We start from the raw sequence: 24,610 nt of genomic DNA, 5'->3' as shown, positions 1-24,610 counted from the left end.
GGACCTGAAGCAGGTCATGTGTGCCGACCTGGACTACCTAAGGGGACTCTTTCCGCAGACTGTCTTTTTGTTGTCTGATTTGCTGCAGATACATTTGGCGTGGGGCTCTTCATCCTGAGAAGATTGATGGGGTCAGGCAGAGACTGGCACAAGCCATGGGACATTACATGGGACATTTCATCACTGATGCTGAAGGATTGCATATTATGCACTGGGCTATTTCCTTTCCTTTAGAGCTCCTCTTTCACCCTGACGGGCTTCACTTTTCCAGCTAGGGGCAGGATATTTGGTTGCAGGACCTCCAGGATGACCTGCTGAGGCAGGTGCAGCTGTAGGAGCATTGGCACGGAGTCATTTGTGGCTTTTGTGGCAGTTTGTCATTGGATCGGATCCCTTTTGGGGAAGTCAGGGCCTGTGTGCCCAGGCTCCCCAGTAAGGGGATTCCCATATGGAATCTTGGGAGTGATGGAGGTGCATGCCCAGCTCGGGGGCTGCCAGGGCATATTCACTCCCAGGTGGCAGGGGAATCACTCAGGGGTGTACACTCGTGTGATCTCCCCCTTAATGCCACTCCTTGGTTCCCCCCTCAGCTGGGGTCTGGGTGGGTGAGGGTCATCGGCTGGCAGGCGGGTCAGCCGATGTTTTGGGGATCCAATGCACATGCATTGCCAATTCTCCTTCATGCTGTTTCAATAAAGTTGTGGTTAATTTTTTCACCCCAGCTCATGTGTGTGTCTGGGTTTGTTGCCTTGCTTCTTCCCCTCCTCGCACTTAGCCCTAGGCAGCAAATGGGTTTTTAACTGTATTTATGCAGATATGCTTCAGAAGTAAATTACATTGCTAAGGTAAAAAAAATCCTGCTAGCCAATACCATCAATAACAAAGGTCAAGACAGTTACTTCTGTCTTGTGTTAACAATATTTAAAACCCTATAGATAAGTTTGCCTTTACTTTGCTCTGTTTGTTAGAAGATAAATTTATTGTCAATTACAGACTGTGACCATACACTGACCCTGCTTCTGTAAACACAGGTTTAAATCAACAAAGTACATTAACATTGTATCTGGGCCACTGCAAAAGCAAATAACAGTGTGCTCACATGCCTATACGGGCAATGTGACCCTGCTGTCCCAAGCAACATCATCATTTAACTGCAAACTAAATTCAGTGCACTTTAAGACCTTAAAAGTAAACTCACATACATATTCTGAATATGCTTGCACTTTGCATATTTGACTAGTGAAATCTGCATAACTGCAGGAATTAAATAGATAAAAATAGGGTAGTGGTAAGTACCACAAAAATCTGGGTAATTCTGGTTTGGGTTTCAGGGATAACAAAGGTCTGGGATCCTTGACATCCAGGTCAGATTCTCTGATCCGAGTTAGAGAATCCAAGACTTAATCAGCTATTATTCTCTATGGGGGGAAATGTCTAGGGGACTGGGGGGGGGAATTTTTAAGCAATCTCCACCAAATTTGTAGGGAACCTACTCCTGACTGTCCACTAAAGAGTCCCCAAATTTCAGGAGGATTGGACCCTGGGGTCCAATTCTATGGGCCCCTAATAAGTGAGATAGTATAAAATCCTGTCTGAGTCATGACCAAGAAGGGGCAAAGATGTGAGGTGGTGAAGTAGCAGGAAAAATCTGGAAGCTGGAAGCAAAAAAAGAGAAAAATGGAGAATGTGAGAAGGAGACAGGAACAGGATTTCATGCCTTATGGGGATGGTGGAGGAAAAATAACAGATACTACAGCGACTTGAGAAGGCTCGATAGTGAGATCAAGTTTAAGAATATACTGAGGCGTTTTGTCATATTTGAGGCAATCCAATGAATTGGTCAACTAGATGTGTTAAGGAGCTTCACGGTGAGATTGTTAACATGGAAATTACATGCAACTCTCGGACTGAATGTAACTACTATAGTCACTAACTGGGAAGCATTTTCCTTCAGAAGTGGTTACTTAGAATATGGACATGATCCACGGGCACAATGTCTGTAAAAAGAGATCCCCAGAAGGTTCAGAGCCCTGCTTCTCTTCTCCCCCCCCCCTCCCCTCAGCATGCTTGACAAGCATGTACACAGGCAGTACTATGAGTAATTATAAGGAACGAAAGGTCTCCGAGCGCCTCTGCCCTCTTCTTATGGCATAATGATATGTTATGTTTCTCCAGGTCACTATGATCAAACTGTGCTGCAAGTTCCATGCTGGGAACATAATTCTTAGGCGTGCACAGGCCCAACTTGGAGCTGTACTGTGGTATGCAGGGAGACAGGGCTTTTCCTTCCTTCCTGAACTGTTTTCCTGACCTGAAACAACCCCAAGAGTGTTGCTCTTTCCCCCAGGTGTATCCCATCAGTACATGTGGAGCCCCTGACAGGGCAAGCAGTGACCTGAAGGGGAAGTGACAAATAAGGAAAATGGCATGGGGGGAAGACATGAGCCCCATCTTCTGATGTGCCACAGTCCCAATCTGAATCAGGCCTTGAACGCATGGAATTTCATTTTACAGCTCCAGAACTGGTAACACGAATCTAATCATGCAGACCAATAGAGGACCCAGGGAAAATGTATAGTTAAGGCTCCAAATCAGTTGCTCAAGCTCCAGAGCTAAAGTAGCTTGAGCAAACAGAGCAGTTGTGGGGATCCTACCATAGTGGGGGGGAACTTCTCTTATATAGAAAAGAAATATGCCCAACAAAAGATCATGTTTGCCTTTGCTAGTCTTTGATCTAAAAGATTTTTGTTAGAGTGTGAAGATTTCGCAATGGAGAAGACTTATTGTTCTCTTCACAAATGAGTAAGCATTTACTTGCCAATTAAATTCAGAAAATAGATATTGAAACTAAAATGGAACCTTTGTAAAAGTTTTATTTGTCCAAACTGAACAAAAATGTGTGAGCTATTATAACACAATTGGGGGATCTGCAGGACTTATGGAGGGGATTTTCCCCCTCCCCAACCAGGTCCTCTTTTCTTTCCTTGCCCCCATAGCCTCTCCCCTTTTCCTCCTGCAATCTCTCCTTCCCACCCACCTTTATCTGCCACCTGCCCCATCTCCACTTTTCCCCCTTTCTCCCCACAAGCAGCCTCTCCCCTATGGTCCAGTTGCATGGGTCTCTCATATTCTACTCTGAAACATTAACCATTAAACTACACTGGCTGGGGGGGTGGGGTGCAGTAACAAGGTTTGTAGGAAGATCTGGTTTATCCATTCATGGCTCCAGTCTCCAGATTTAAGCATCTGCAGCTCAGAGCCAGTTAGCTATTAGTATATAAGATGTTCAAAGACATTTTTAAAAATCTAGCAGAATACCTATTTTTTTTGTCTTTGATATTCAAGAACTAGGAATACCTTTCCGTCTTGTTTTTGCACATGTAAATGAAAGCATAATACAACTATAATGTTTAGCATGTATGCAACTATTTAAGACATTCAAAGAGCTTTACATATATTAATACCGTAATCTTTACATGCAAGGTAGGTCTCTGATAGAGGCTTGCCTAATAGGGGTGTGCACTGAAAAAGTTTTAGTTTCAGCTCTGGGAATTCCAGAATCATCCCGTTTCATTACTAGTTCATTTTGGTTCAGCTAGTTCCAGCTCAGAACTAATCAATTTTGGGGGGGGGGGGTTGTTTTAGTCTGTGGTGCATGCACAAACACACACTGTTCTTTTTGAGGTGGGTGGGGAAGCGAGGCTCTGTTTTCTCGCTTAGCCAAAAACAGTATCAACCGTTAGACCCCCTCCTAGTCTAAACCATTGATCCACTGAGTTTTTCCTCAAGTACAATAACATGCACAACAGCAACAGATCTGTAGAAGGCAAGTGTTGGCTGGTGGAGCAAGGGGGCATTCCCAAGAAGGAAAATTCTGCAACAACTGCAAAATATAAGCCTGTTTTATGTTCACTTTTTTCTTTTTCTATAGTGCAAATAACATTACTTTTGCATTCTACTGTTGCCTGCTAGTTTCATATTTCCTTGTGCTTTGCTCCCACAGTGAGGAGTGAATCCAAATCCTTACTTTTGATGCTCAGCATTCTGCTGCAAACTGGGGCATTCTTGCTGCCAATCTTCCCCATCAAGCAGGCAGACAGACTGGTTGGCTGAATTCCTTCCCCTCCTCGCACAGTTCTAAGTATTCCTTTTGTTGTGGGGGCAGACAGGATTGTTTTTGAAAGGGAGGAGTTACACATTTGCCAAATGACTCAGAAAGAGCCCTGGAAGATTACTGAAGCAATCATAAACAGGTCTACTCAGATGTAAGTTCCATATTATTTAATAATGCTTACTCCCAAGGAAGTCTCTTTCAATGGTTGTTGTGGGTTTTCCGGGCTGTATTGCCGTGGTCTTGGCATTGTAGTTCCTGATGTTTCGCCAGCAGCTGTGGCTGGCATCTTCAGAGGTGTAGCACCAAAAGACAGAGATCTCTCAGTGTCACAGTGTGGAAAAGATGTAGGTCATTTGTATCTACTCAGGAGGGGTGGGGTTGAGCTGAGTCATCCTGTAAGAGTTTCCCAGGGTGTGGAATGCTAATGGCGGGAGGCTTCACTGTATCCTGAGGAGGTTCTTTTGCAAATGGATTGGTACTTGATGTGCTAATCTTCTCTGCAGGGCTATTGTCAAGGATAGAATGTTTTGTTAGCTTGGTGTTTTTCAGAACTGGCAACCATGCTCGGTTTGCAGCATGGTTGCCAGTTCTGAAAAACACCAGGCTAGCAAAACATTCTATCCTTGACAATAGCCCTGCAGAGAAGATTAGAACATCAAGTACCAATCCATTTGCAAAAGAACCTCCTCAGGATACAGTGAAGCCTCCCGCCATTAGCATTCCACACCCTGGGAAACTCTTACAGGATGACTCAGCTCAACCCCACCCCTCCTGAGTAGATACAAATGACCTACATCTTTTCCACACTGTGACACTGAGAGATCTCTGTCTTTTGGTGCTACACCTCTGAAGATGCCAGCCACAGCTGCTGGCGAAACGTCAGGAACTACAATGCCAAGACCACGGCAATACAGCCCGGAAAACCCACAACAACCATCGTTCTCCGGCCGTGAAAGCCTTCGACAATAAGTCTCTTTCAAATTGCAATGCAGCTAGTCCTTCCAAACATTTCCAAATTTAATAGAAGGGGAAGGGAAGGGTTTCCCCTTGCGAGGACTGGATTGGCGGGGAGGGAAACCCATTTCCCGGGTAGCTACAGAGTAGGGTAGGTGAGGAGATGCACTCATACTGCATGCATTGGCTTCATTCTACCTTACAGCCAACAGAGCTAATTAATAACTTAAGGTCTCTCTATCTCCTTGGGATCAGATTGGCACTGTTCAGGAATATCGCTGGAAGGCACGAACCAAAACAAAAGACACAAACTTTTTAGCAGGAGAGATTCATTTGAATTTATTTTCTCAGATTTGGTTCAGCCAGGGCCAAATCTAGGGTTGCGGGCATCCAGTGCAACCCTTGCCATGGTCTCTGCGCGCACACGCATGCGTGCACCCAGCACTGTGTGATGACATCACTTTCGTGACGTCATCATGCAGGGCGGGAGGCGTGCTGCCTGTGCGGCAAGCCAGCCGCCCCAGTGCCCGGTGCGCCGCAGAGCTGGTGGCGGTGTGGGCATGAGCTAGGGCGGCTGGCTTGCCGTGTGCGCAGGACCTCCCAGCCCTGCGCTCAGCCACCCACACGGCAAGCCAGCCGCTCCAGCACACGCCCTCACCGCCACCAGCTCCATGGCGCACCGGGCACTGGGGCGGCTGGCTTGTCGCACAGGAGGCTGAGCGCAGGGCTAGGAGGCCCTCTGCACGGTTTGCCTGCCCTGTGCCGCCCGCATGGCAAACCGGCCGCCCCAGCACATGGTGCACCACAGAGCTGGCGGCGGCGAGGGCATGCGCTGGGGCAGCTGGCTTGCCACGCAGGTGGTTAAGCGCAGGGCTGGGAGGTCCTGTGCGCGCGGCAAGCCAGCCACCCCATCGGCAGGGCTGGCGAGGGCCTCCCAGCCCTGTGCTTAGCCTCCCGCGCAACAAGCCATGGAACGCTCCTGGCGGCTGGCAGATGTGCCCAGCGCTCCCTCTTTGGTGTCGCCGGGGGCAGGCTACCCCCCCTCGATCCGGCCCTGGGTTCAGCATTCCAGAAGTTGCTTTAACAAGCCAAACCACTGAATTGTGTCTGTAATTTTGGCTCGTTTTTTCTGTTAGGCACACCCCTGTTGCCTAAGACCTCCTAGTGAACTCACAGTACATTCAACATGGGAAGAAGAGGGTTTTTGGTTCAAGGCACAAATGTGGGTCGTATATAGCTACTCCACCCAGCGAAGCGCAGAGACTTCCTCCAGCGGAAGTGGCTTTACACAGAAAAGCTCTGTGTTTTGAAAACCCATTGTAGAGCTGAATTTAGCCATGTTTTGTGTTCACAAATTTATTTTAAATGATGCCATGACTACAAATAGATGGGAGTATAGAATCTTTGATAGAAGGGTCCCTGATTCTCATTTTTACACTGTAGAATTACAGAGCTGGTTTATAGATCTTGAAAACAAGGGCGCAATGTAAAGATGAGAGGAAGAAGATTCAAGACGTACCCATTCCTGTTCCAGCTGGTGCAATCTCTCTTGAGAAAATTTCAACTGCCTTTTTCTGTTTATGAAGTACAGCAAGCCAAATAACAGCTTCCCGGGGACCCTGTTTACAGGTATTAGAAGTGATTATAGAGTCTTACCACACAGGTGTATTTAACATATAGCTCTTCTAATAAACTGAAAGACACAGAATCTTCCTAGACACATTTTGAGTGATACTCAAGAGAAGATAAAGTTAAAATTGTATTTCAGCTCCACTTCACACATTATGTACACATTATCCCATGACTAGCCACTTAGCTGGAACAGACACTATACATTCACAGAACAATTCTATGGGGTGGGGGTGCAAAAGTACTCAGGGTGCTACTGACTAGCCCCTATGCCAGCGTATCCCACACTTAAGTTGGTGTAAGCCCAAGTTACGCCAAGGCTGCTCCCTAGTAGTGCTCCACTAGGCTGGAGCACCAGCAGTGGACTACTGCAACACGCTGCCAGCAGGCCTCAAGCACAAATCCCTGCACTGGCACGGCCAGGATGCAGCTGGGATTTAATCAGCTTCTTAAACTGTTCCAGGCTGGGTAAAGGCTCCCCAAAGTGACGAACTGTTACATCATAGAAAGACACAGCATAGCCCATAGGTGCCCATGCAAAGGAAAAAGTCTATCCCCCTCCTTGCACAGCCCCATCCAAATGGCCTGGAGGAACAAAGGATGCTGACTACAGCTGCAACCGATCCCCGTGAATCCTATCAGCGGCCAACCCCCCTCCACAGCATCCAACCATGGTCCCCACCCTACATAAACCTCAGCCAGGATGCCCATGAACTTAGTAAGTAGGTTGCACAGCATGGGGCTCTGTCTCAGAGCTTCCAGCTGTGCAGACTTAGAGTGCAAGGCACCTTGGTGGTGGGAAGGACACAGAGTGGGCACTTCGCAAAACTGACTGAGCACTAAGCAGTTACATCCCTGGGGGTGAGCAAATACAAGAATGTTTGGTTAACTTCCCTCATTGCAGACCTCTAACAGATACCCAGTGTCAAAGGCTTGGCTTGAAGGGGCAAAAACAAACTGACAGGTAAGTAGAAGCCGGGAAGCCGACTTCCCCGGATCACTCATCCACATCTGCCTCCCCTGTTCCCCTCACACAAGGCTGGCTGCTGCCCTCAAAATTCTGGCCTCCACAACTGAGCCCACAACTGATGCTGGCATGTTGGGGGCAAGGGAACGGCCCAAACCTGGTCCTCTAGGCACCACGGCCCTTGCGTAACGAAGGTGGAGACTCCCAGGGAAGTGTACTCCGAAGAGCTGTCTCAGACAGGAGGGGGGGAGCAGACAGAGATCTTTGCAGCCCGTAACAGGGCCCCCTTGACTGGACTCCCTCCCTCACTTTGGGCAGAGGACAGGGCACAAGTCTCCCATTAAGGAGCCCCCTTGGACTCATCCTCTCACACAATCAGAGCTGCATGCAGCAGCAGCGATGGCAGCAGCAGCAGGAGCAAATCAATCCATTGCCATCATAGAATGCTTCCTCGCTCGGTGAGTGTCATTTGAATGCCAGCAGCATCTATCTCAGTGGGGTTGCCTTCCACCCACCCCATGGGGCCATGGACCATCTCAAGACACAGCAGACCCGGCTGTGGCTAGCATAAGGCTGAACCCCTGTTGCACCAATATAGATAAAAGCACATGACAATAATCAATAGTGAGCGATACTAGGCCAAGCACTAGTATTCTAAATGAACATTCAGACTTTGCATGAATCGTCTGTTTTTTTTTCTATGTGTTAGGTAATTCTAACAGGTGTGCTTCAATCTTTTGACAGTTAATTAAAATAGTGGACTTTATCAAGATTAATGTTCCTCTATCGGAGATTCAACCAATGGTGATCTCTCAACTTAACTTTTTCTGACACTTCTCAGAGATTTATAGTTTTGTTTTGCAAGTTTGAGTATAACGTAATTTTTTACTAATTGGAAGGTTATACAATAGAAACTATGAATATTCAATGAAGCATCAGACCAATTATCGTTTGTTTGTGCTATCATGTGAATAGACCTTAGATATTTGCATATGATGATGTATAAAATTGCAAACTCAGATAGAATGGCAGAGCTCTGATGGAAGAAATCTCTTGAGAGAATTTAGGTGAAAACTTTTTTTACCTATCCATTTCATAGAAACTTTGATTATGTTAAACTTGGAATTTATTAAGAAATGTTAGCAAACTTATTTCTTACTGACTTTCTGTGTTCTGTTTTTATAGGATTTATATTAATAGCCATTTATATTTTGATTACTTGCTTCATTAAAAAACTAGGGTGTATTTTCAATAAAGTGAAACTCTAGATAGGTGTCTGTGTGTTTGATAAAGAGTTGCAAAGCAATATTGAACCCTATATAAATAAACGTACTGATAAACAGGTGGTTCAAAGAACTTATCTGTTTGACAGGTCTGAGAACTAATTGCTGAAAGCTTTCCAGGAGAAAGATACATCTTTATTTTGGCTAGCAGAAGCTTAGAGCGGGACCACAAGTGACGCCTGACACAGGTTGGACACTAGTCAGCTTCCCTCAAGTTTTGATGGGAAATGTAGGCATCCTGGTCTTGCAGCTTGACTCTCTGACTGCTGTCCAATGGACTTTTCAACTGTCACTTGTCCAACATTCTGCCAAGATGCCTACATTTCCCATCAAAACTTGAGGGAAGCTGGCAAGTGTCCAACCTGTGTCAGGCGTCACTTGTGGTCACGCTCTTAGTTTCAGACAGGGGCAAAAGCTCGTTACACCCCTTGCCATTGCTCTACATGTCTGCTTTCCTTCAGGTAGGTGGCAATCCAACAGGGAGACTTGGGAGCATGGCCATCACAGTCCCCAGCAATCATCTTAGACTGCATTTCCAGCCAGGCTCCTGGAGCATTCTCCCACAAGCAGCTGGTTGACCTGCAAGTCTGCCTTGCTAGCAAGCAAGCAGCACAAATGATGGCTCAACATACCTCCAAAAGGCCCCTGGGAGCAGCACGCACAGACATAGTTACCATACCAGACACAGGGAATTAGCAACCTGTATCCAGCACCTCCCCCCTCCCCCCTCCCCGTGTTTGGCAGTTCAATAAAGTCTGTTGTTCCACAACTCTATTCCTGTCTGTTTGCTTGTGTACAAATGACACAAGCTCCATGCTCTTCCTGCCCCAACTCCTCCTCCCATCTGTCACTTCCCCATAAGGCTGCCTTTCACACATTCCAGAAGGTGGGCTCTGGCTCAGGGGTGGTAAGGCTGAAGCGGCTCCCGTAGGTTTTACAGGTGTCATGTTTCTTCTGCTGCAGAATGTACCAGTGGTCCAGTGGCACCTTACAGGCTGAGCCCACACCTAGGTCCCTACCCTGTTCCTCCCCCTCACACATACTGCAGGGGGCTGGGTGCAACCTGGAGGGCTGTCTGAGATGGTGTATGGCTGCTCTGGAGAGGGAGGTGTTTTTTGGGGGGGGGGTCCCACACTCTCCCACACTACTGCTGGCATCTGATACGCTTATGCAGATCGTTAACACATGGAGGGAATCCAAAGTGGATACTGGGGTGCTACCGCCATGGGTGCAGCAGAGGGGAATTACGGAACCACATTCCAATCAAGAAGAGGAACCTCTGCCCCACTGGCTAGGCCCCTTTGCCAATTGCGGTGTGTGTGGGGGGGGGGAGTCAGACCCAAGACTTTAGTCTTCTCTCCCTTCTGCCCAAGTTAGGTTTGAAACAGGAGCCCCAGCCATGCTATCCCAGTACCTTTCCAATGAGCCATGCTGATCTGTGTGATATTCTTTGCCTGGCCTCTTGTCGCAGGTGGTGACATGTGAGTTGCAGCAGGCGTTTGTACTTGTTGGCATATCTCTTGGGAACTTCCTCTCCTGACTCTGGGGCTTGGGGGGGGGGGCGAGTCCTGAGTGTCAGGACATGTGAATTCAAGACGAGTCCAGATCTTTTTGGTCCCTCTGCCTCTCTTTTTTTACTTTCTGGGGAATGGGGATATGTGGCTCAGGGCTAGGGTATTTGTCAGTGGGTGGTGCTTTTCCTGTCAGTCTGGCCTGCACCAGCAATGGGGTGGGCACCCTGTCTGCTGCTTCAGTGTGTGTTCCCTATCGGCTGGGAAAGGGGGCCTCTCGAACCCAGTGCCTCTGTTGGGGTGCTGCTTTCTTGGGGTCTTTCCACCCTGTCTGCTGGGTCTTGGGGGGGGGGGGTAGTGGCCCTGAGAGGCAGCAGCTGCAGAAGGCAGCCAGAAATTGTTTCTGCCTGCAGCTGCCACTCATGGAGCTTTCAACAGCAGCTGCCATAGGATTGGTGGGTGCTGCCAGAGTTTCTATGGAGACAGAAGAGCTTGCTCTGCTTCCTGTGCCAAGCTGGGTTCAGCCATTGACCTATCTCTATGTGGAAGTCCTTAGGAAGTTTTTAAAGAGTCCAAATAATGCCACTGTCAGTCTATTGCATTCCATTTTTTTTCTGTGTTGCTTTTCTATGTGTATTATTTTCCAGGCCTGGTTTGTAGCAACTGGAAACAACGATGGTTACACTGCAATTATTGTTTTAAGTTTTTACATTCTTGTGTCCACTGGTGAAAGTTCTATTGAGTCTGTCTCTGGGCTACTGTGCCCTTAAATTTTCTCTCTTTCTCTCTCATTTATTTATTTAATTGATTTATATGCCACCTTTCTGAGCATAATGCTGGTCAAGGCAGCTCACTGATAAAACTTTACAGTAAAGCACACAGTGAAACTGATGTGTAAAGAAACCTCAGCCTCTCTTCTAAAGTTTGAATACTGACTATTCACATCGTTTTTCTGCCTTTCTGAAATGTATTAAAATCAAAATGCAGGCTCTCTGGCCTGGATGCAGAATTTCAGGGGACATTTTGGTGTAGTAGAGAGCTGGGTTTGATTCCCCACTTTTCCACTTGAAGCCAGCTGGGTGACCTTGGGTCAGTCACAGCTCTCTGGACCTCTCACAGCCCCACCCACCTCACAGGGTGTTTTGTTGTGGGGATAATAATAACATACTTTGTAAACTGCTCTGAGTGGGTGTTAAGTCATCCTGAAGGGCGGTATATAAATTGAATGTTGTTGTTGTTGTTATTTGAGGCAATATTAGGAGAGGCCAGAAAGTCATGCTCACAAATAGGAGTCCTTCTGCAGACAGAGATGTTCAGTTGGATACAATGTAAATTCAGTGGGACTTAATTCTACACTAATTTTGCACAGAAATACAGCCTTAATCTGATTAAAAATGACTACACAAGACCACATTAGCCGTATGTGGATTAAGTTCCTCTTCCTTGCACATGACATTTTCTCTTCCCATTTAAACAAACTTTCATATTATAAAAACAGTCAAAGCAACATAAAACAACAATATAAATACTAACAAATTTAAGCACATCCAAAATATAACATAACTCTAAACCATAATAAAACAAAATAAACAAAAGCAGCAGCAAAACAGTATAATCCCAAGCATAAAAACTGATCGTTGGAGACTTTAAGTGTAACTGATAACATTACATGACTGAAAATGTTCTGTAAATTTTTAAAAAGGTCTTATGCTAGTGTAGAATGGGGCAAACAAAGCTCTTTGGGAAGGCAGTTCCATGAGATGAGTGCCAACTGTAGCAAGAAACCACTTAGGTATTGACTTTATTGCATCTTTTGCAGTGAGACAAATGTTTGGATTCACTTTGACTTCAGATTGATATTCCAAACACCCAGCAGCAATATATCATCATCTACAGTTTCTTTTTTTATATGCAAACTCATATGTCTGAATGCTTATTCACAATTATTTCCAAACACTATGCAGTTTTCTTAAATCTGGGCCAAGTGTCTGACAACAGAGTATTTTTAGCTTCAGATTTTACATAAATTAGTCCTTTAAGCCAGGTAATTACCTGGATGCCTCACTGGTATCTTAGAACAAAGAATCCTCCACTTGAATCTTTGCCCTTCTTCACTGTGGGCACGTGGAACACATTCACCCTAGTATTCCAGTCTAGAGAGTTCTTGACATGGAGGAGCATTCAAATATGCAGTCTCTCATTCTAGAAATACTGTCTAACACTGTATACTAAATTTTCAGCTAATGGAAGGGGTGCTGATTCCCCCTCCCACTACAGACCCCCAGTTTGTCCTCATACTGTTCTTGAGAGCCTCTCATCTTGGAAGAACAATATTTGTTGGAAGTTCAGTGAGCTGCAGCCAGAAGGGGAAAACAAAAAAACTTCCATTCAGCTGATGCATGTGGGAAATTACTGGAAAATTCAGTCTGGATCTAACACTGTATTTCTTTAAATTGAAAGTATGACCACTTTAGATCATTTTTAATTTTCAGTAAGCAGTGCAAATATCGTAAACACTAAGTGACCTTTAGAATGCTGAGCATTAAGGCTTTGTGACTGACACTCATATTTTAACTTGCAAGTTATCTTTCTTCTAAAAACAATTAAAGTTTTGAACTTTCCCCTCAATATCAACTTTTTAATGCCTGGCTTTTGTCAGTAATGGGGTCACAATGTTAACTTTCAAATGAGATAGTTTAGTGTCTGGTAAATTACATTCTGTACAGAAGAGATTTGCATTATGAGAACTATGAGTTGGATCCAGACAACCGTGAGAGGAGTAGAACTTATGGAAAACATCTTTGTAGCCTTCCCCTTCCTTCTGCAGCCCTCTGAACACCTCAAAAAGCCTCTCCCCATGGTTGGAGGACCAGTGAGGTCTGAGGTTCTGTAGTGAGGTAAGAATTGGCAGAAATCCCTTCTCCTGGTCTTCTGTGAATTTTGGCACAAAGGGAGCAACTGGTGTGTGTGTTTCTAATTATTCCCCCCTTCCACTGAAGCCCATATGCTTTAACTTCTTCGTCACATCTTTTTACTCTGGGCAATGGCTTAGGTTGGGAGATGCAGGAGCTACAAAAAAAGAGACATAAAAAAGCCCTTCCGTGAATCCCACTCTGCTTGTGGTATTTTGGATTCAACCAATTAAGATTTTGAAAGACAAAAAACAGTATCAAGAAATATACTTCACTGTATGCCTAGTGTTATACATATTTAAAATATGTTTTCATAGGAATATTTTAAACTAATATTCATCCAATCACTTTAATTTCAGGAATGCATATGTTCAGATTTAGACACTGAGAACAGCTTTTGCCTGATGCTCTTTTGCTAAACAATCTTAATCCTAAGCATATTTTCTTATAAGTACTCCCACTGAAATTAACAGACTTCCTTGTAAGTAAGCATGTAGATCAAGGAAGTCAATAACTTATAAATATACTAAATAGTGTAAATGAGGTGCTAAATTACAGTAATTTAATCTGTGGTTAGCTCCTCATCTGAATTAATGAATTCCAATAATGAATTATATAAAAGGGGAGGGAAATCAATTTGATGAACTTTATGAAAATGGTTAAAGAACACAGAGATGTCTAATTGTCTTTTCAGATGCCACTCATGGTCTGATAGACAACATAGTAAGATTTTAAAATTCTGAATTATGTTTATATGAGCAATCCATTTCTATAACCAGCACTAGCCCAAATCTAGTGTCTCGAAAGAATTCTAAAGGGTTGTGGGTAGGTACACAAGTTTAATATAGTTATTTTAAAATAATCAAGCACCTGTTTTCCAGTGCAATCCTTTACTGAGCTATTTTAGACTCCTTTACTTAACTGATCTAATGGCATATACAACCTAAAAAGAATTTTACTAACCTGCTTATTTTAAAAATATGCATGACTTTATCAAGGACCTCACTATATACTACATGAAACCTGAAGAAAAGGTGAGGGTATAAATTATGTGAAGTATGGTCATTCATTTTCTTTTCCTTTCTGTGTGAAATCCAGTATTTAATGCACTCAGGCAAGATTAAAAAAATATTTCTATTCCGCCATCCCAAACTCAAGATTAAAAACAAAGCCTCTGAAACAACACCACAAAATATTATACAAAAAAACATACCGAACATAAAACAGCAGCCACAAACAATAAGAAATAAATCCAATAAGAGCATGGGGTTCTGTGCAGAAGGCTGGGGGGGGGGGCTCTCCCCCAAATCCTAAATTATTGAGGGGAGTGTGTGTCCTGCCACACTCAACACTTCCAGGCAGTCAACAAGAGGTCCAGAATTACTTTTTCTCTATCCTTTATGTGCCTTTGAATAAGCCAGCTAATAGTGCCAACAAGCACTACAGCCTCCTCACTCACAAAATTTGTTTGACAGGAACAGGATGGAGTTTACAATGGCCCTGAAATCTCAGCAGCAAGGGAGAATGTCGAATTCCCTTAGGGAGCCTTGATTTACTGGACAGAACACCCATTTCCTTCCATCTTAAACATCACTTGGAATGTAGCTGAATTGAGCGGTGTTGATAAAAATTGTCTTCGAACCACCACCACCACGGTGAAGGTGATTAAAGACACCATTAACAAACAGCACATCTTACCTTTCTACTCCTTCCTCCCCTCCACACACAGCTAATTTACACTTGAAAGATATATGACAGAATTCGCACCAAACCTCTCTGCCTCAACTGCTCCTCCCCATAAGCAGGAGTTCCAGTATGATCTTCCCTTCACATATCTGAAGAAGCGAACCCTGACTCACAAAAGCTCATATTGAAATAAATGTTATTAGTTTTTAAGGTGCTGCTGGACATTTGCTTTATTTGGCTACAACAGATTAACACAACTACTCCTTTGCAACAAGTGAAAATGACTGTGTACACCTCTCTGTTCCTTCCTGCTTTCCAAGTGGAATGGTGAGTAGGAAGAAACAGAACGGTAACCATGAATAAAAGGAATAATCTTCACCATATACATTATCTTGTTCTTACTTCCTACCAATCTTCCTATCTGGAAGTTGCACCCTAAAAACACTTTCTTGGGAGTAAACCCCACTGAATAGACAAGTAGGATTCTAAGTAGACATGCTTAGGATGGAACTGTAAAGCACAGTTGTCATGTATACAATCCTTTGTTCTCTTTTCCTTTCTCTACTCTTTTTTAGAATTATGGGGAGAAGTGATGAAAATAAAGAGAGTCAAAACAGATGTGAAAGAAGTAATCCTCTTCTTTCATACACATTCCAGTCAATACATTGCTATGACCTGTTTCCTACTTACACCATCCATGTTCCTTCTGGCATGTGGTCCATATGTTTCTTCAGAACCTAAAATTTGTATGTTAACTGCACTGTAGTCTTCATATCCCAGTTGACTAAACATCATGCGAGTCCTTAAATAAGAAAAAAAATGATGGGCAAAGGTAACACCAGTCACACTGTTATAAATAGAAAAAAAATCTATAATTAAAAACAGATTCATCATATTGCCTTTCATTTCACATAGTGCCTTTCTATGATGCTGAACAAATGTTTGTTGGCATTTATTTGCTACTGTACTGTTTTGCTCAAGACCTTTGGTCAGAGGAATGTAATAGTAAAAGGAAAGGACGCTCCTTGGGGATCAATGAATCAGAACTGTGAATTGATTTTACAATCAGAGGAGCCTATTTCTTTATTTCTCTCCAGTAGAGTCCCAACGTGCCCGTCATCATTCTCCTCTCCTCTATTTTATCCTGGCAACAGTACTGTGAGGTAAGTTAGGCAGAGAGTATCTGATTGGTCCAAGGTCACACAGCAAGCTTCCGTGGCAAAGTGAAGATTCAAAATGGGGACTTCTAGATCCTAGTTCAACACTCTAACCTCCATACCACACTGGCTCTCACATACAGAGCTATTTTGTTTTAGATGCCAACCTTTCCAGAATACTTTCAGCTGTTCGTTTGCCTTTTTCTACTGCTTTTGGTCCTCCCACTGGGCAGCAAGCTATAGCTCTGAATCCATCAGGATAAGTGGCATTTACCTGGGAAAACAGAACACATGCAAGGTGCCCTAATACTGATAACAGATAAACCCCAAGATCACCTTTATGCTTACAAAAAGGGTGCTTTATTGCTCTTGGTTTTTGTTTAAAACTGAAAGGCTTCATGGAATATAACAAAAGAACAGAACCACAGATACTCTTACAGGATTTACCAAGTGAAATGCATGCAAAGTTCTGGTAAGGGAAACATCTCAGACAAGTAAACTGAAGAATTCTATTGATTATATCAATACTGTGTGATAAAATGAAGAGGTCTCCCTGAAACACATAAGGTGCTTACTATTTAAGTAAACCATTTCTGCTTTATTTTTCTTTGACTGTTCTTCAGTTTTATCAGCCATGGACACTAAAGTTTAATATCATTACATTTTGAGAAGACAGCATTTAATTTAGAGAATGCTGAATTTCAGTTCTGCTTCATTTTAGAATTCATCAAGCAGGTGAACTGTGTATTTTTAACTGTTTTAGACTGTACTACTGTTTTGTAATTTAACTTTTTTAAAGCCTGTATCTGCCCAACCTTTGATTTACATTAAAGATTTAAAAACAACAACAACAAAAAGAATTCAACAAGCAGGAATTCACGAGACTTGTAGGGAGACATCCCATTCTCCCCCCTCCCACATCTGCTCACGCATCCACCAGCTAGGCATTTGCCTGCCAGGCTGTCTGCCAGGCTCACAGTGGTGGAGAGGGGGTACTTGTTGCATTCTTCCTTCCCCACATCTGTCAGCTTGCTTCACCACTGCCTTAGCACCTATGGGGAGGACGGAGGTGGATCCCACTCCTCCTCTACCTGTTTCCAGCACCGCCTGAGCAGCAGGGGGCAGTGGTTCTTCCTCTGTCCACTCCTCACTCTTCTTTCCCTCACCTCCAGTAGAGATGGGGAAAAAATGAACCCTGAGTTTCGTGGTTCGTCGCGTTCCATGAAACATGAACCACGAACTTTCGCAAAATGATTTGTTAGGTTCGTGATTTGTCAGATCCCGGGGCCCAACAACGGCCCCCTTCATACCCAGAGATGCCAAACTCACAGGGAGACTTCAGCAGGCTCTCCTCCAGCCACCCTCCAAGTAGCTCTCTTCAGGCTCTCTTGGCTGACTTTTCTCTCCCATACTCCTGGCCTCCTGCTTTCTGCTGCTGCTGGAAGAAAAGTCAAGCAGAGCGGATCTGCTTGGGTTTTCCTCTCTTCAGGTTCTCCTTGCTGACTTTTCCTTCCCATCCTCCCATCTTCCTGCTGCTCTGACATGCTCTCCTTGCCGCCTCCAAGTTCTCAAAAGAAAAGTTGAGCAGAGTGGATTCGCTCCAGGGAGCTTGGGGGCAGGGGTGGGTGGGAAGGCATGTCAGAGCATTGGAGGTAGAGAGTCAGGGAAGGGTTCCTGAAGCTGGCGAGCAGTGAGCAGCGGCAGGAGGAGCTGCTGAGGCTGCCACCGCCACCTCTACTCCGAGTATGTAGTAAAGATAACCATGCTTGTTGTTAACTGTGTTGTTAAGCCTGTTACCAATGTAAAATCAAAAAGAGTCCAGTAGCACCTTTAAGACTAACCAATTTTATTGTAGCATAAGCTTTCGAGAATCAAGTTCTCTTCGTCAGATGCCTGATACAGAGACTGGTCAAATACAGAAGAGGAGGAGAGAGTAGAGGCAATTAGGGGGAGGAAGGGGGAGGGTGCAATCAAAACATTCCTTTGCTAGTATATGTAAACATCTCCTTTTAGTGTGTGTATCAGTTGGCTTCAAAGGAGTTTGCCCTGTTAGTTTGTAGCAGCCAAACAGCTAGACCATCCAATGTAAAACAATGTAAAACATTTAAAGTAAAACCTATTGAACGGAATGCTGAAATGACAAAACTGTTGAAATATATATGTTCTGTTGTCCATCCCATTTAAACCATTCACTAAGACACTGGCTTTTGATAGCCATATATGCTGTATTCTAAAAAGAATTAACTTTCATGTATTCACTTTTATAAACAGTCAAGATATGCTGCATTTCCCTCTCAAATAAAAATTCTTTCATATTCTGTGTGTTCTATACTGTTGAGCAAATATCGTTCTTTATACCAGGAGAAAAAGTTCATGTGTTTCTAAGCTTTAGTAATGTTGGAAAAATATGGCTAAAATATTGTATGTTATTAGAATTTGGCTTACTTTGTTCTCTGTAAAAAGATTTGACCAAGTAACTGCTCTCAGTAGATAATAGCCTATTCATTTGTGCTGAGAAGCATAAGTTTCAAAGTAATTTTAAAAATAATTATTCAATATTTTTGCATCAAAATAAATCTTGACATCATAGGGCACATAAATAATGCAGAACCTCCTTTTAAATGCAATTTTAAAATGTGAGTTAAAATACAGAAGAATACTAACCACTTTTGCATTTGCAGAATCCAAAAACAATTATTTGTATAGTCTCAGCATACTGGGAACACAACAGGATTTATATTATTTAATATGGAAATCCTTTGGACATATATGACTGCTTAATCTTAATTTTAGCATTATCACAATTGATACAAAATTGTATTGCAATAAATGTATGGTTTCATTTCCAAGTGCTTGCTGCAGTTAGATATGTCAGGAACTGGGTGATAAATTTTAAATTTGAATAACTACAATGAAAACAAATTAGTATATGCAAAACAGAGTCTCTTAAAAATTTCCTGAAAAAATTATCACTTCAATCCGGTGATTCACCTAAAGTCTATTTGTATATTTTCTTTACTCAAAGTATTTTCCCAAACTTATAATATACTGTATTATTATTAAAGCAATTTAAAAACCTTGTAAAATGATGAAGGAGGTCGTCCTGTTGCTCCCTGAACTTTCACTGCACCACCTTCAACACCTAATAAAATATAAAATATTTTTTAAAGTTCAGAATTACTTAAAAGTAACAAGTATTAATAAATATTTATCTATACTTGCAAACTGCAAATATTGTGTTATCCATGGCCTTTAACTCCTCTCACCCCTTATTTACAGATTATTTATTAAACCGATATGTACCACTAGTCCTTCCTAATACAAAACCCTGCATCTCTTCTGCTTTGCACAGCATAACTGGAATAACCACTGACTGCAAATTCTAATGGAGACACGGCATAATACACAGATTCATAGGAATTTTCCAGTTGATTGCAACAAATTATAACAATATATACAACAGAATAAGCTATGCAAGACACAAATTGTTTTGCCCTTTAGCCATAAGGAATAGCAATTACTAATGTGCTCCTAGAAACTTACCTTGTCAGATGGCCTGCACAGGTGTAACACACCATATGCTTAAAGCTTTTTTTCTAACTCCAATTAATCAAAATGAAATAGACAAGAACTGAACAGTTGATATCTGCCTCTGATTTGGAATTCAAATTATCACACCAAGTATGTCAAAATATAGACATTTTTTGCTTGCAAAGTATGAGTCAAGCATAATACATCACAGCAGAGCAAAGATTACTCAACCCACACACAGAAGCACTAAGAAGCATTTTGATATTCAGAACCCCGGACAGCTCTTCAGGTTAGCAATTTTCTGGTGGTGGTTGTGGAGAATTTAAATCCTCTGCACCACCAAAGCATAGTTATTTCACCATACATTGTTGTTGTTTATTTATAGTCCACCTTTCTCACTGAGATCCAAGGTGGATTACATAATGCCAGTATAATCAATAGCTAAGACATTCAAAGAGCAAAAATACAATATGACACCATTTATGCTTTAATATACTATTACTTAATATATTTAATAAACTATTTCACTTGCTTCAATTCTCCTGTAAGCCAGAGATGGCTAAACTAATAGAGGTCCTTTAAACAATGACAGTTGTATTGCAATTGCACTGTTCAAACAGGCTATTAACACAGCATCTGTCTGGTACACAGAAGATCCATTTATTAGGCCATCAGCTTCAGCGGATCTGATCTTATTGTCCTGTTGCTCAGCTACAAATTTAATAAATGTCCATTAATTATTTTCTTTCTCCTCCTGACAGCCTGGCAGAGGGGTGGGTCCTAGAGCCATCATTTTAGCTAAAAGTAGCAAAAGAATGCATTTGGGCTCAGTTCAAGTAAGTAGTGTTAACCTACAAACTTGAGGTTCAGAAATCATTAAACAATGGAAAAATTACTAAACAAGTTCCATGGTGGAGTAGTAATATTCATTTTCTATGAATTAGGTAAGTTTACCTTAAAACCCAAACTGTAGTTGGTGACTTATATATCACCAATTAAACTTCATGTACTGTCCATGGTAGCAAGGTATGAAATCTCATATTAAATCACTCCAATTATTTTTAAAAAAATTTAAGCAGTTTTTTTTAAAGCCTGGTTTTGAATGTAATATTAACGCAAGTATAAAACATATAAAAATAAATCATTATTTTAATGCCAATATTGCTTTGGGAAAGAGAAAGTTGAGAATATAAATAAGCGTAATTTTCAATAGTCTTCGAACTATCAACCATCATTCAGAGAGCTGTCATATAAAATTACAAAAATTACTAGGATTTTGGCACAGTTATATAAGAAAAGCTCAACTTTCACCACTGAAATGACAAAAAGAGCACTGCTAAGTTCAACCAACTAATTTATCTAATCCTGCCATACAAAATATTCAGAAGAGTAAACAATTGAAAGTAGATAGGCCTGCAGTTCTTTTCCTGGTGTACATGTCAAGGCAGTTATATCTAGAGATATTTGAGAAATCTGCCTATTTCCCATCTGTTATATTTCTAGTAGAATAACTTAACTGAAAGTTCATGTGAAAGTTCACTTGGAGTTCAAATGTGTCATATTGGGCCATTTACAAACTAAAAGTTCATTGGAAGGCCATTGCTTTTTTATTTTTTAAGAACTATAAAGCTAGATGTTGTCTAGCTTTATTTATTGAATAAAATATTACCTGTATTCCAAACTTTGTAATTTTATTCCACTGAGGATTTTTACCTTGAATTATAGTAAACTAATTTGGTGTTACTGTGGGACAATAACATCCACTTTGGGGGCAAGATACTCATGAGCTTGTATTTCCTAAGCTGGGAGTTTTGGTGGCACTAAATTAGGCTAACGTGTTTCAGTATGTGGCAGGTTACCCTCTCAATCAGGCCTATGGAGTGTAAATGAACTTTATCACAGAGCTCCCCATGTTCTTCAAATGCTTTACTGCTATACTGATGGTGGTACATTTAGCTAACTTCATCTCCAATGCAGTTATCCCCTTTGCTAAAGAGACAGCAGGGATGTCTATCCAGAATATATTCTGCCTGCACTGATTGCCTGACCATCTAGTCCCCAGAGGGTCTCACTTCAGAGTGAGCTTCTGGTGTGTTCTGCACCCATTCCTAGGAGTCCAACTACATCTGCCTTCAGCATATCACCCTTAGACTGATGGCCAGAATGAGTGCAGAAGTGACACCCTGGTACAATACCTTAACTGTTACATGAATTACCAGCAAGACCCTCCAAATTAAGCAAAACAAGCCTGCAAAGAAGCTGCAGGTTGAAAATGAAAACTCTGGTGGAGTTTAGTCTAGCTAAACCCATCACATCTGTGGGAACAGGATCTTACTTCATTTAATTGGACCTTACTTCATCTTTCAACAAGTCAGCCCTGTTGCTATCAGCACAGTTGTCCCAAGTACTGTTGATGTTCCACCAATCTCTCTTGCTTCTTGGTCTGCTGCCTTGCCTATTACAGATTGTCGAGGCTCTACCACTCCTAAAACAGGTCAGGGGAGAAGAAGAAGTAGTCCAAACACTTCTTGCATCTACCACGGCCAGTTCCCATATCTTGCAGAAAGGAATGGGTATGGTCCTGCAGCAGTCATGGGAAGCAGTGAGATGTCAATGTTCCTGTCCTCCTCCAACAGTTCCATTAAGAGTTCCTTCACAAACCTAGCCTGATACTAACCCTATCAGCATTCTGCATAACTCCTCATCCTTTAGATTGGCAAAACCTGTTCCTCTGTGTTCAAAAGAAAATTGAACATTTAGCCATATGGTGAGCATGCTTTTCACAGTAAAGTGACTTCTGTTTCTTTTTTTAAAAAAAACAACTGCAAATTGTTATCTAATTTTTATTACAAACACAGAGATTTCCATTTGCAATATTAAAGATTATACAAAACAATGGTAAGTCCTGTTTTTACGTACATCTTTATGTACCAATAAAATCATACTTTGAAAAGTCCAATAAAACTGAGTAGGAAGAAGCACTGCAGTTTGGTTAAGGAAAGATTATCCATTATCAGCAAACACTAACCTGGGATTTCAATAACAGAAACTTGAGAGAAGTCACATGTGACATCTGGTAAGAGATATTCCTTAGGGTTACCAATTTCATAAACCAACTGTTCTGCCACTGTGCCAAAAGACAACATGCCTCCTGTGTTGGGTGGTTTCGACACAATGAAACTTCCATCAGAAGAACATTCTACTATGGGAAAACCGATGTTATGCCTAAAAGGTTGAAAAAACATACAATATGCATAATAACAACCAAGACACAGTAACATTTACAGGGTAACTCTAAAGAATCACTAATACATATGCCGAGCGTTTTAAGGGGAGAAACTACAGTAAAAGATCATGAACTTAAGAGAAATCTAATAAAAAACTGTACCACTTCAAATAAGAAAAAAGACAGAGATACAGAGTATTACCATCCTACGGTTAGAGATAGCAAAGGGACACATAAATACCTGGAAGAGGGATGACAGAATGATTAACATTCTAATACTTAACTGTCCAATAAAAAAAGTTTATAACTGCTATCTTTTGATGCAGCATAAATTGAGGGAAAATTGATTTTATTCCTTTTTTAAAACCTGTCAACTCAAATGAAGTCTCATTGCATTTCACTGATGCTGTTAGAAAGTACAATGTCCAACAAAATTAGAGCAACACGGTAATATTAATGTCAAAACAGAGAATCTCCCGTGTGGTAGTAATGTCTCCGCGATTATTATTAATAAAGGATATATTAATTAAGCACTGCTTCACAGATTTATTTTCACAAAATAAGGGATGTAATGAATAATTGTATATTCTTTTGTTTCTCTTAACACAACCAAGTACTACACCATATATTGCAACCTCCCTTGACCTCAATTATACAGGCATGCTAAGCGTTCTAAAAACAATTCATTAAAGTGTCCCGTGCTCAAAGTGCTATAATTATCGTTATTAAAGTGCAATTGCTTTATGGCATCCTATGACACTATTTCTCATATAGAACTCAATACGCCTTGTATACAGGTACAATACAGGTACAGTACAATGGTGATTCCAGACACTGTGAATGTCACAGATTCCGAGAAGACCTATAATCATAGGTGCACGTAGATAGTTCTGTGACTGCGTTCTCTAACGGACGGTCCAGATCCTCATAAGGTCCGTTTCCAAGGTTCTTTTTCAAAGAGCACAGATGCTGGAAAAGTGAGTGAGTATATTGAAGTGTGAATACATTATTGTATGTATTAAATATTGGGGATGCTCTATATTGTTGTGTGTATTTTCCAGCATCTGTGCTCTTTGAAAAAGAAAAAGAACCTTGGAAACGGACCTTATGAGGATCTGGACCGTCCGTTAGAGAACGCAGTCACAGAACTATCTACGTGCACCTATGATTATAGGTCTTCTCGGAATCTGTGACATTCACAGTGTCTGGAATCACCATTGTACTGTACCTGTATTGTACCTGTATACAAGGCGTATTGAGTTCTATATGAGACATAGTGTCATAGGATGCCATAAAGCAATTGCACTTTAATAACGATAATTATAGCACTTTGAGCACGGGACACTTTAATGAATTGTTTTTAGAACGCTTAGCATGCCTGTATAATTGAGGTCAAGGGAGGTTGCAATATATGGTGTAGTACTTGGTTGTGTTAAGAGAAACAAAAGAATATACAATTATTCATTACATCCCTTATTTTGTGAAAATAAATCTGTGAAGCAGTGCTTAATTAATATATCCTTTATTAATAATAATCGCGGAGACATTACTACCACACGGGAGATTCTCTGTTTTGATGTTAGAAAGTACAAGGAATTGAGCCAGGTTAGCTGTTTCCTTATTTCCCCTAATACCGGGAC

The 24,610-nt window shown here is 42.0% G+C and overlaps 1 protein-coding gene across 2 annotated transcripts in view; it reads right to left on the bottom strand.

Moving 5' to 3' along the window:
- Window positions 1-24,610, bottom strand: part of LOC129337040 (uncharacterized) — a 64,751-nt gene that overhangs the window by 24,143 nt on the left and 15,998 nt on the right. For both annotated transcript variants that reach the window (XM_054990498.1, XM_054990499.1), the window contains 5 exons: window positions 22,773-22,969; window positions 19,291-19,355; window positions 16,381-16,487; window positions 15,747-15,858; window positions 6,588-6,687 (listed from right to left, as the gene is read on the bottom strand). In XM_054990498.1, coding sequence (XP_054846473.1) covers window positions 6,588-6,687; window positions 15,747-15,858; window positions 16,381-16,487; window positions 19,291-19,355; window positions 22,773-22,969 — 581 coding nt within the window. The remainder of the gene's footprint in view (window positions 1-6,587; window positions 6,688-15,746; window positions 15,859-16,380; window positions 16,488-19,290; window positions 19,356-22,772; window positions 22,970-24,610) is intronic.

The sequence above is a fragment of the Eublepharis macularius genome, chromosome 10 (assembly GCF_028583425.1).
Source record: "Eublepharis macularius isolate TG4126 chromosome 10, MPM_Emac_v1.0, whole genome shotgun sequence".
In the NCBI taxonomy this organism is placed as follows: Eukaryota; Metazoa; Chordata; class Lepidosauria; order Squamata; family Eublepharidae; genus Eublepharis; species Eublepharis macularius.
Note: the sequence above shows the minus strand (reverse complement) of the source record. Positions and strands in the feature narration are given on the sequence as shown.